This window comes from Ursus arctos, unplaced genomic scaffold (assembly GCF_023065955.2).
Source record: "Ursus arctos isolate Adak ecotype North America unplaced genomic scaffold, UrsArc2.0 scaffold_7, whole genome shotgun sequence".
Classification (NCBI taxonomy): domain Eukaryota; kingdom Metazoa; phylum Chordata; class Mammalia; order Carnivora; family Ursidae; genus Ursus; species Ursus arctos.
The window spans coordinates 33,870,997-33,884,674 of NW_026623089.1; the positions used below are offsets into that span (position 1 = coordinate 33,870,997).

The 13,678-nt window shown below is 36.0% G+C and overlaps 1 protein-coding gene across 3 annotated transcripts in view; it reads right to left on the reverse strand.

Annotated features, from left to right (window-relative positions):
* Window positions 1–13,678, reverse strand: part of BTAF1 (B-TFIID TATA-box binding protein associated factor 1) — a 108,724-nt gene that overhangs the window by 18,983 nt on the left and 76,063 nt on the right. For all 3 annotated transcript variants that reach the window (XM_026481648.4, XM_044378048.3, XM_044378047.3), the window contains 5 exons: window positions 13,201–13,402; window positions 12,039–12,187; window positions 862–1,014; window positions 513–634; window positions 255–422 (listed from right to left, as the gene is read on the reverse strand). In XM_026481648.4, coding sequence (XP_026337433.1) covers window positions 255–422; window positions 513–634; window positions 862–1,014; window positions 12,039–12,187; window positions 13,201–13,402 — 794 coding nt within the window. The remainder of the gene's footprint in view (window positions 1–254; window positions 423–512; window positions 635–861; window positions 1,015–12,038; window positions 12,188–13,200; window positions 13,403–13,678) is intronic.

Genomic DNA, 13,678 nt, shown 5'->3' on the forward strand with positions numbered 1-13,678 from the left:
CCCAAGAAGGGCACAGAGAATGGCTTGATTCCTAGGTCAGATACTTAGAAAACCCAACTGACTGTTAACAATGGCTGAAGTCCTTAAACTTTGATGAGTCTTACTGATTATATCTTTATAATGTATATTCATCTTTCTTATTAAATAAGTTAAAGTTTCTGACAACCAAAAAAAACTAGAATTCATTTTTAATAAATTTTATCCTAAAGTTCTTAAAACAAAAGATTAAACATTTTTTGTTGTATAGTTCTTACCTTATTCTTTCAGTAGGAGGTCCAGTATAGTGCAATGGATTGAGATATTCTTTGGAGCAAAATTTACCTACTTCATCCACCCAGTGACCTGTTAATGTTGGCGGACAAACAACCAAGGAAGGAAGTGGCATACATTCTGCCAATTTTGATCTTGCATATTCTTGGGCCCTTTACAACAATAAAACACAATGAATTAATAGCTCGTTTGCATTTTATAGCATCTGAAAACTCTTTTTAAAAAATAATAGTTTAAATTACCTATGACAATGATCTCCTGCTAGAATGCAGATGGACTGTAAAGTTTTTCCTAAACCCATGTCATCACACAGAATTCCATGAAGCTTATACTTATTAAGAAATGCCAACCAGTTCACACCATCCTGAAAGGTTGGGAGAAAGAGGAAAATTATAAATGTGAACAGATCATAAAAAATTTTTTCTTGTAAAACATGTATGCACAGACCAAAAATCTTTATTTTTATAGACAAAAGAGAAACAAATGGGTACAAGACACTAAACACAAGCTTTCATTAAGTCAATTTTAAAAACTCTTCAAGGTACATTCAAAGGAATAATCACTATTTATAAGATAAGCATAAAACTTTACCTGCTGATATTTTCTGAGTTCAGCATTGATTGGTACGGGTATTTTGTAATTTTCTAATTTTTTCCCATCTAATAATTGCTCCAAAAAGTGTCGCTCCTTGGCTTTCAATTGGATTAGTTCTTCTGACATATTTGGAGGGTCTGGAATGCCTGCCTGAAGCGATTTTTTTAAAGGGTATTAAAACTATTTACCACAGTTAATTTTTTCATACTCAGATTATGAATAATTTCAAATCTTATCAAAATGCAAATATGGAGAATAATTCAAAAACTGTAATAAATTAAAATAAGTAATAGTAATAAGTAATATATTTTTAAAAGATTTTGAGAGGAAGAATGCGTGAGTGAGCACACCAGCAGGGAGGCGGGAGCAGAGGAAGTATGCTCCAATAATAAATAATTTTAGAGACTGGACAATAGAGTTTAAATTTGACAGGTATTAAAAGTGCTATGGGGGGGGGCACCTGGGTGGCTCAGTCATTAAGCATCTGCCTGTGGCTCAGGGCGTGGTCCCAGAGTCCTGGGATCGAGCCCCGCATCAGGCTCCTCTGCTAGGAGCCTGCTTCTTCCTCTCCCACTCCCCCTGCTTGTGTTCTTCCTCTCTCACTGGCTGTCTCTCTCTAATAAATAAGATCTTTAAAAAAATAAAAATAAAAGTACTAAAGGACTACTAAATAAACACATTTGAGGTATTTTAAAGAACACTGTTGCAACTTTTTTCCCTACACCAGGCATTACTTGATAAAGAGGCAGACACAAGCCGTAAACTATTTTAAATACAATGCCGTTATTGACGCTTCTCAATTTTAGTGTTATGATGCCCCAGGGTACTGATTCTCAAAATGTACTCTGCAGACCCCTCAGAATCCCTAAGACTTTTTCAAAGATCACTGAGGTCAAAACTATTTCATATTGGGGCGCCTGGGTGGCACAGCGGTTGAGCGTCTGCCTTCAGCTCAGGGCGTGATCCTGGCGTTGTGGGATCGAGCCCCACATCAGGCTCCTCCGCTATGAGCCTGCTTCTTCCTCTCCCACTCCCCCTGCTTGTGTTCCCTCTCTCGCTGGCTGTCTCTATCTCTGTCGAATAAATAAAAAATCTTTAAAAAAAAAAAAACTATTTCATATTAAATAAAGGAAAGACACTGCTTTTTTCACTGTGTTGACATTTACACTGATGCTGCAAAGATAATGATGGGCAAAACTGCTTATGTCTCAGAAAGAACTGAGGCAACAGCATTAAATGTACCAGTAGTCACTGTGTTACAGCCATGCACCAGCATTTTTTTAAGCCAGTTTCACCTAAGAATGCCCTTAAAGCAGTAAAAATGATTTTATTAGACTTCAACCCTTGAATGCACATCTTTTTAACATTCTGTGCAACAAAATGTGAAATTCACATAAAGCACTTTTCCTGCTTATCAAAATACAATATGCTAAGGAAAACCACTTGTGAGACTGTTTAAATTGTGATCTGAATGAGCCATTTTTCATAGAACAACATTTTACTTGGATGGACGGACAAACTATAGTTATTTTGACTTGGCGACATGGCCAACATTTTCTCAAAATAAATCTGTCACTTCAAGGAAAACAACTGACATAACTTGTTGTCAGTCGTAAAATTCAATCTTCCAAAAGAAATAGCATTGTGAGCTTGAACATAAGTATAAGCTTCCCAATACTTGAAAAGAATTTCTGTTGGTGATACTATGAATCTGATTTTTTGCTTTTTTTTTTTTTTTTAAAGATTTTATTTATTTATGTGACAGAGAGACAGCCAGCAAGAGAGGGAACACAGCAGGGGAGTGGGAGAGGAAGAAGCAGACTCCTAGCTGAGGAGCCCGATGTGGGACTCGATCCCGGAACACCAGGATCATGCCCTGAGCCGAAGGCAGAAGCTTAATGACTGTGCTACCCAGGTGCCCCGTGATTTTTTGCTATTTTATGACGCAATACACCATAAAAGATTTAGATTACCCAGTGAACCAATATTTTCCAAATGACCAAGACTTATGTTAAAAAACATGTGTGGATAAAAGATAAACCAATAAATTTTAATGCAGAAAGATTTTACATTCATCGATTGGATTTTAGATTCCACACTGCATATAAATTTAATAAGCTTTTGAGTTTTGGTATGCTCCTTTTGAGTTTTGGTATGCTATCAGATAAAAGAATATCTACAATTATTTGAAAAGGTTGTCAAAATACTGCTTACTTTTCCAACTACCTACCTCTGAGGCTTGACTTTCTTCATATACCTCAACCCAAGAAACATTTTACAACAGAGTGAACGCCCAAGCAAATACAAGAATCAAGTTATCTAGGGTACTAAACAAACAAACAAAAAAATATGCAGCCAAGAATACTATATCCAGCTAGGCTATCATTGAAAATAGAAGGAGAGATAAAAAGCTTCCTGACAAACAAAAACTAAAAGAATCTGTGATCACCAAACCAGCCCTGCAAGAAATATTGAAAGGGGTTCTCGGGTTCTCTAAGCAAAGAGTGACCATAAAAGTACCATAGACCAGAAAGGAACAGAAACAATATACAGTAACAGTCACCTTACAGGCAATACAATGGCACTAAATTCATATCTTTCAATAGTTATCCTGAATATAAATGGGCTAAATGCCCCAATCAAAAGACACAGGGTATCAGATTGGTTTAAAAAACAAGATCCATTGCTATGCTGTCTGCAGGAGACTCATTTTAGACCCAAAGACACCTCCGGATTTAAAGTAGGGGGTGGAAAACCATTTACCATGCTAATGGACATCAAAAGAAAGCTGGGGTGGCAATCCTTATATAAGATAAATCATTTTAAACCAAAGACTATATAATAAGAGATGAGGAAGGACATTATATCATACTTAAAGGGTCTATCCAACAAGAAGATCTAACATGGGGTCAGCCAATTATATAAGCTAATTAATAACAAAATTAAAAAAAAAAAACATACTGACAATAATACAATAACAGTAAGGGACTTTAACACCCCCCTTGCTGAAATGGACAGATCATCTAAGCAAAAGATCAACAAGGAAATAAGGGTTTTAAATGATGCACTGGACCAGAAGGACTTCACAGATATATTCAGAACATTCCATCCCAAAGCAACAGAATACACATTCTTCTCTAGCGCACATGGAACATTCTTGAGAATAGATCACATCCTGGGTCACAAATCAGGTCTCAACCAGTACCAAAAGACTAGGATCATTCCCTGAATATTTCTGGACCACAATGCTTTGAAATTTGAACTTAATCACAAGAGAAAAGTTGGGGAGAACTCAAATACATGGAGGTGAAAGAGCATCCTACAAAAGAATGAATGGGTCAACCAGAAAATTAAAGAAGAATTTAAAAAATTCATGGAAACAAAATGAAAACACAACTGTTCAAAATCTTTGGGAGGCAACAAAGGTGGTCCTGAGAAGAAAGTATATAGCAATACAAGCCTTTCTCAAGAAATAAGAAAGCTCTCAAATACACAACCTAACCTTACACCTAAAGGAGATGGAGAAAGAACAGCAAATACACCCTAAACCCAGCAGGAAAAGAGAAATAATAAAGATCAGAGCAGAAATCAATGAAATAGAAACCAAAAAGAACAGAACAGATCAATGAAACTAGCAGGAGCTGGTTTTTTGAAAGAATTAGTAAGATTGATAAACCCCCAGCCAGACTTACCAAAAAGAAAAGAGAAAGGACCCAAATAAATATAATCATGAATGAAAGAAGAGAGATCACAACCAACACCAAAGAAATACAAACAACTATAAGAACATATTATAAGCAACTATATGCCAACAAATCAGACAATCTGGAAGAAGTGGATGCATTCCTAGAGACGTATAAACTACCAAAACTGAACCAGAAAGAAATAGAAAACCTGAACAAACCTACAACCAGCAAGGAAATTGAAGCAGTAATCAAAAATCTCCCAACAAACAAGAGCCCAGGGCCAGGTAGCTTCCCAGGGGAATTTTACCAAACATTAAAGAAGAATTAATATCTACTCTTCTGAAACTGTTCCAAAAAATAGAAATGGAAGGAAAACTTCCAAACTCATTTTATGAGGCCAGCATTATCTTGATCCCCAAACCAAACAAAGACTCCAACGAAAAAGGAGAATTACAGACCAATATCCCTGATGAACATGGATGCAGAAATTCTCACCAAAATACTAGCTAATAGGATCCAGCAGTACATTAAAAGGATTATTCACCACGACCAAGTGGGATTTATTCTTGGGCTGCAAGGTGGGTTCAAAATCTGCAAATTGATCAATGTGATACACTACATTAATAAAAGAAAGAACAAGACCATATGATCCTCTCAATTGATGCAGAAAAAGCATTTGACAAAGTATTGCATCCTTTCTTGATTAAAACTCTTCACAGTGTAGGGATAGAGGGTACATACCTCAATATCATAAAAGCCATCTATGAAAAACCCACAGCGAATATCATTCTCAATTGGGGAAAAACTGAGAGCTTTTTTCCTACGGTAAGGAACATGGCAGGGATGTCCAATATCACTGCTGCTGTTCCACACAGTACTATTAGTCCTAGCCTCAGCAATCAGACAACAAAAAGAAATAAAAGGCATCCAGACTGGCAAAGAAGTTAAACTCTCACTCTTTGCAGGTGATATGCTATTTTATGTGGAAAACCCAAAAGACTCCACCCCAAAACTACTAGAACTCATACAGGAATTCAGTAAGTGGCAGGATATAAAATCAATGTACAGAAATCAGTTGCATTTCTATACACCACCACCAAGACAGAAGAAAGAGAAATTAAGGAGTTGGTCCCATTTACAATTGTACCCCAAACCATGATACCTAGAAATAAATCTAGCCAAAGAGGCAAAGAATCCGTACTCAGAAAACTACAGGATATTCATGAAAGGAATTGAGGAAAACACAAAGAAATGGAAAAACGTTCCATGCTCATAGATTCGAAGAACAAATATTGTGAAAATGTCTATGCTACCTAGAGCAATCTACACATTTAATGCAATCCCTATCAAAACACCATCAACTTTTTTCACAGAAATGGAACAAAGAATCCTAAAATTTGTATGGAAACAGAAAAGACCCCGAATAGCCAAAGGAATGTTGGAAAAGAAAACCAAAGCTGGAGGCATCATAATTCCAGACTTCAAACTCTATTACAAAGCTGTAATCATCAAGACAGTATGGTACTGATACAAAGACAGACACATAGATCAACGGAACAGAATAGAGAGCCCAGAAATGGACCCTCAACTCTATGGTCAACTAATCTTCGACAAAGCAGGAGAGAATATCCAATGGAAAAAAGATAACTGGGGAAAACTGGACAGCCACATGCGGAAGAATGAAAATGGACCATTTCCTTACACCATACACAAAAATAGACTCAAAATGGATGAAAGACCTCAATGTGAGACAGGAATTCATCAAAATCCTAGAGGAGAACTCAGACAGCAATCTCTTCGACCTCAGCTGCAGCACCTTCTTCCTAGACACATCGCCAAAGGCAAGGGAAGCAAAGGCAAAAATGAACTACTGGGACTTCATCAAGATAAAAAGGTTCTGTGCAGCAAAGGAAACAGTCAACAAAACCAGAAGACAGCCAACAGAATGGGAGAAGATATTTGCAAGACATCAGATAAAGGGCTAGTATCCAAAATCTATGAAGAACTTATCAAACTCAACACCCAAGAAACAAATAATCCAATCAAGGAATGAGCAGAAGACATGGACAGACATTTCTGCAAAGAAGACATCCAAATGGCCAACAAACACATGAAAAAGTGTTCAACATCACTCAGCATCAGAGAAATACAAATCAAAATCACAATGAGACACTATCTCACACCAGTCAGAATGGCTAAAATTAAGACGGAAACAAGAGATGTTGGTGAGGATGTGGAGAAAGGGGTACCCTCTTACACTGTTGGTGGGAATGCAAGCTGGTATAACCACTCTGGAAAAGAGTATGGAGGTTCCTCAAAAAGTTGAAAACAGAGCTACCCTACAACCCAGCAATTGCACTATACTGGGTATTTACCCCAAAGATACAAATGTAGTAATCTGAAGGGGCACACGACCCCAATGTTTATAGCAGCAGTGTCCACAATAGCCAAACCATGGAAAGAGTATAGATGTCTAACGACAGATGAATGGATAAAGAAAGTATGGTGTATGTATATATACAATGAAATATTTTGCAACCATCAAAAAAAAAAAAAAAGAAATCTTGCCATCTGCAACTATGTGGATGGAACTAGAGGGTATTATACTAAGTGAAAATAAGTCAATTAGAGAAAGATAATTATCATATGATCTCACTAATATGTGGAATTTGAGAAACACGGCAGAGGATCATAGGGGAAGAGAGGAAAAAATCAAACAAGATGAAACCAGAGAAGGAGACAAACCATAAGAGACTCTTAATCTCAAGAAACAAACTGAGGGTTTCTGGAGTGGAGGGGGGTGGGAGGGATGGGGTGGCTGGGTGATGGACACTGGGGAGGGTGTGTGCTATGGTGAGCGCTGCAAATACTGTGTAAGACTGATGAATCACAGACCTGTAACCTTGAAACAATACATTATATGTTAATTAAAAAAAAAATCATGCTATCTACTATTGGGCCAGGCATAAAAGAGATATGCAAACATGTCAAACAATATCACTCTTCTCACGAATGTATTTTCAATTTAGAAAAAAAGTTATTTTCCATTTAAAAATGTTACTGATGGTAACATCTGATGGGTTTATTAAATGAATTAATAAATCTTTTTTTACATTTCTCAGTTTTAATTTCCATTATAGAAAATATGATAAAAGGTCTTTGGGGTCTTTAGTTTTTAAGAATGTAATGAGATCCTCAGACCAAAAAGTTTGAAAACTACTGCCCTGTGGTGTCTCTAAAGTTAAGAAATGTCAAATTCGGTAGGGGGGGTGGTGGTAGAGAAAGAAATGTAAAATTCTGGAAACAGAATTTTAATTAAAGTCAATTAAAATACATATTCCATATAACATGAGAAATAGTATTGGAGGAATGAGATGTGTACACTGAGTCTTAAAAATAACTACCCGTTATATTTTCAAAAGGTTTTGGAATTAACAACTGTATCTAGTAAGATAGAAACTAACACTTTAGCACATCTAATAGCATAATGATAATCATCAAAATGAGCCCTTTCTGCACAATGCTTTACAAAGAAATAACAAAATTTTCAAACATCTGTCTTCATGGAATTTTTAGTAGGTGACAACCAGCTATAAGGCCATATAACGAGGTCCATTTCCTACCAACGAAACCCTAAGCCCAAGAGTCATAAATTTTACTCAGTGCCAGGAACCTTTCCTATGAATATCTTCCTCATTCCAATTCCTATAAAATCAGTAACAGTTACTAATAGTGCAGGGAATTAGAGCTTTTGTCAAAATCAAGGTTGATATTCCCTGAATCCTCCTCAGTGTATATTTCAGAAAAGTACATGTTCTTTCTGTGAAGATGTAACAGAGGAAATCAAGACAGAGTGGAACAGGAATATACTTGCATGATATTGTTTCTACTGCTACATCTTCAAACTCAGTAATTTTTCTTTTGTAGTATCTAATCTGCTATTAATTCCATCCAGTGTTTTTACTTATAATTGTATTTTTTCATCTCAAGAAGTTCAATTTGTTCTTTTATCTTCCATTTTGCTCATTACATTCATGCTTTTCTCTACTTTCTTGAACATATGGGGTATATTTTACTGTCCTTGCCTACTATTTCTATTATCTGGGTCATTTCAGGGTCTGTTTCTATTGACTGACTTTTTTGATGTTATTGGATATATTTTCATACCTGGTCATTTTTTGATGGGTGCTAAACATCATTTACGTGGTTGGGTGCTGGATTTTTTGGTTTTACTATTTTAGAGTTATTTTCTAGGATGCAGCTGAAGTTATTTGAAATCATTTTAATCCCCCCTTTAAGGCTTATTTTAAAGCTTCCTTAAGGTAGGTCCAAATAAACATTTTGCTAAGGGCTAATTGATCCCACTACACAGGCAATAGACTTCTAAGGACTATAATTAATGCTCTAAATGGTGGAAGGTCTTCTGATTCAGTTTGGTGGAAACACAAACTATTCCTGGCCCTTTGTGAGCTCCACCTATGCCTTTAATCATCCTTTTCTTCTAGTCTCAAATATAAATATGCCCAGATACTCAGCCCTGGTGTGACTTCTGAAGTTTCTTCTCCATGCCGCTAGTACTTCTTGGGTACTCTGCCTTGCAAATTCTAGCCATTTTGTCCTATCTACACTCTGAACTCTTGACCATTCAACTTGGTGAGACTGTGAGGCTCTGTTTAAGTTTCACTTCCCTATCCTATGGCCTGGAAACTCACTCCAGGCAGCAAGCTAGGACAATTCATTTGTTTCTCTTCTCTCATGAATCACTATCCTATGTTGCTTGTTGTTTAATATCTGAAAACCACTACCTGATTCATTTTGTTTCGTCTTCTAGTTAAGATGGGAAGATATATCTGGTTGTTCTTTTTTCTTTTGAAGATCTTATTTTTAAGTAACTGTACACCCAATGTAGGACTTGAACTTACAACCCTGAGATCAAGAGTTGCATGCTCTACCAACTGAGCCCGTCAGGTGCCCTGGTCCCTGTGTTTCTATCATGGCCAAAAGTAAAATACAGAGCACATTCTTGTATTTTTGACATTAAAGAGAATTTTACCAATCTTTTCTCAATCTGTAAAGGTCAAAGTCTCTTTACTTTGACAATCTGTTTATCAAATATTGTCAGTCTCCCCTTAAAAAAAAAAAAAAAGATTCTAGCAACTGGCCAGCTCAGTTGGAGGAACATGTGACTCCTGATCTTGGGGTTTTAAGTTCAAGCCCCACACTGGGCATTGAGATTACTTAAAAATAAAATCTAAAAAAGACTTTATCACCTCATAGTGGATTGGGCTCTGTTTTGGGGTACTTCCATTCTAATCCATAAATAGCTACTAAACTGATTTTCCTAACAGCTTTCAGTTGTTAGTTTCCCTAAAACACTGTTTTTAGCATCTACTCTTTTCCTCAAAGAATACATGATGGTTTCCTATCACTTACTGATTCCAAAGCAGAAAAGAGCCAAAGAGAACAAATTCAGTTTACAAATAAGATGATGCAAGGACCAAGAATTTAAAAATACTAATAAGACCCAGGAAGCAGAGGATGGAAACTATTCTGGAAATGACTTGTGTCTTTCAATACAGTAGTCTAGTATTTTTTTTTTAAGATTTATTTATTCATTTGAGAGAGAGAGAGAGAACACAAGTGGGGTAAAGGGCAGAGGGAGAAGCAGACTCCCTGCTGAGCAGGGAGCCTGATGGAGTGGCTCGATCCCGGGACTCTGGGATCATGACCTGAGCCAAAGGCAGACACTTAACCCACTGAGCCACCCAGGCACCCATAGTCTAGTATTTCTTTTTTTTGTCATGGTAGTTATTTTATTACTTTTTATTGTGGAATAAACCATGTAGAGAAATATATAAATAAATGCACAGTTTTATAAAACAACTTTATAACCATTACCAGATCAAAAAAAAAAAAAAAATAGCTCTGCCACAATCCTAGAAGATCCCATATGCTCCTTCTCAGTGACAACCCACTCTCCTTTCCCCTAGAGGTAATCACTTCACTGACTTTCACGGCAACCTCTTTCTTACTTTTCTTTATGCCTTGATCACCTAAGTTTGCATCCCATGTACTTTTTTTTTTTTAAGATTTTATTTATTTATTTGACAGAGAGAGAGACAGCCAGCGAGAGAGGGAACACAAGCAGGGGGAGTGGGAGAGGAAGAAGCAGGCTCCCAGTGGAGAAGCCTGATGTGGGACTCAATCCCAGAATGCCAGGATCACGCCCTGAGCCGAAGGCAGACGTTTAATGACTAAGCCACCCAGGCGCCCCAGCATCCCATGTACTTTTAACTATTTTTGAACTTCATAAAAAATAAATCTTATGTTAAAAATTAATATTGCTGTGTTTCTACTTTGTTCATTTTTTGTAGTATCATCATCACCATTATCATCCAGTTAACATATTTACTCCACCAGTGATGAATATTTGAGTGGTCTTAGACTACTACGAATAATGCTATGATAAATATTCTTGAAGATATGTCTTGGTACATGTGTATGAATTTCTGTAGGCTATATATCTAGGATGAATTTGCTGAGTTATTGTGATGGGAATCTTCAACTTCAGCAGGCATAGCTGAACTGTTTTTTATAGAAGCTATCCAACTTATGCTCATAGTTTGCGGTAGGAATCTAAAATGGTACGGTTACTTTGGAAAACAGTTTGGCAATTTCTCAAAAAGTTCAACATCATATGACCCAGTAATTCCATTTCTAGATATCTGCTCAAAAGAAATAAAAACATATATCCACACAAAGACTTGTAAGTGCATGTTCATCATAGCATTACTTGTGATAGTCAAAAGGTGGTAATAATCCAAAAGTCCATCAACTGGTGAGTGGATAAACAAAATGTGGTACATTCACACAATGGAATACTATTTGGCCAAAAAAGAGAAGTACTGATACTAAAACATGGATCAACTGTGTATTTACTTATTTCCTGAATTATAAAAATCCCATCGAAATATTTTAAGCAGTTTGGTGGCAGGGTCCTGGTCCTTCCCTTGCTTCAAGCCACTTTTATTTCCTGTACTGGCCACATATTTTATTTCTGGCCCATGAATATACTCCAAAATTCTCCAACCAACCTTCTAGTCTGCTTTCTCCACACTCCCACAGACACTTCATTTGCTTTTTACACTTTCTTTTACCATCTCTCACATTTACCTTTCATGTAAACATTGGCACAGATTCTTTACCTAGATGTTACCAGGGATACTTAGGAACAGTAATTCTGTTTCTAGAATAGCATCAATAAATGATCATTCTTTTAGGAATGATAGTTTTACTTAAAACCCTATGTTAAAAACATATATATATATATATATATCTCCATCCATTAAAGTATAAGATTCCTAGTGCTTGGAAAAATAAACATATTCACGATTTTTTTTTAACCTGACATTGTTTTAAAAGAATTACAATTATTACAGATGAAGTTATAGAAAACATTAAGTCTGTAAACCAAGTATTTCAACTTACCTCAAGTGGCATGAGTCTAATTAGTGTTGCAAAGCACTGTGTAGCCATGAATCTTACGCTGTCTGTCTGATCACTCATTCTTCCCAACACAGGCACAACTAAAAGGACAATATAGGGAACAATACCAACATCCAGTTGTTCCATTACACCTGAGTAAGTTATTAAGGAAATTTCCAAACTGTTCTGAGGTAAATGTTTTCACAAACTGATATATCAAGATTTTAACTTCTAAAATGGTTCTCCATTTTCTCATCTATATCATGAGGGAATAGACTGTCCCTTGAGATCTATGATTCAATTATAACAGCATTTGTAAACTGTTCCTCCTTTGTAAATACTATGTAACTTTCTCTTAAGACTATAAAATTGGGTTTTTCACCTAAAAGAGGCTGGAGGAAGTTTTAATCAGGTTTTTCTCACAGAGAAATTCTTACAAGTTGCTAGAATTCCAGTACCAAAATAAAATGAGTTACACTGCAAGCAAGGGAGAATTCAATGTCACTCAAAGGTTAATTCCAAATATCCAACCAGGATCTGGACAATCATCAACTGGACACAGCCGGGCCCAGTAAGTTCAGTCCTCCTGCAATCCTCAGCATTTCTGAACCAGAGTTTCTACTGATTTGATCTCCATCCATATTTCTTACTCTTAGAAATATCTTTCAGATACTTCAAGTTAAAGAATGTCAATGGATGCTGTACCCATAGCAAAAAGCTTGCCTGTATATTTCTAGTTATTTAGTACAGTTAGTCATTTTCCACCCACATAATGAACTTTGAAAGTACAGTATGTTTATAAAATACAAACTACATAGTGTCTGATTAGTACTAATACAACACTGATTATAAACCAATAGATCAGTTACCAGAAATACATTTCATAAAGTACCTAAAATTATTTTTGCCTATTAAAAAAGATCTCTTAAAATTAGAGTTCTTCAAACTCTCCATGTAAAAATTTTCAAAATAAAATGTAAATACATTTTAATGTATTTATAATGTAATATAAAGATACTTCAAAATAAGATATAACAAAGTAGTTTTCTTTTTGGAATAAGACAGGTTATGTATGAATATTTAAATGAATTAATGAATTTTATTTTAGTCATCCTTAAATAAAATGAACATAATTTCTAAAGTTTGTAAAAATAAAAAAGGATACATGCAAGTGCTTCAATTGCACCCTCTTGTTTGATATTGTCATCAATTGCTCCCAGCCATGGAAGAACCTTCTCCAAAAAAATATTCATTGTTTCCATGGTAGCTATTTTGCTCATGACGCCTACACAACGAGCAGCCATGTGCCTCACTGCAGTGCTGGGATACTGAAGGCACGTATAAAGATGAGGCAAATGCTGTACCAACTAAAAGAAAAAGTTTAAGACAATCAGAATATTCATTAGGGGATCTACTGTTTAAAATAGAACTATTATAGCCCATACTCAGAGGATCTTGATATTCTAAATAACTAAATCCAAGAATATCTCCAATTACCCCAACCATTATTGCCAAACATCCTCAATAAAAAATTAATCTAAATCCAACCTAAGGTACTGAAACTCTTTTTAAAATTAAAGGTGCATAACTTCTCCTCTGTTCCTTTTCTCTTAAGGCATCAGGGTGCACATCAAAAGGTACCT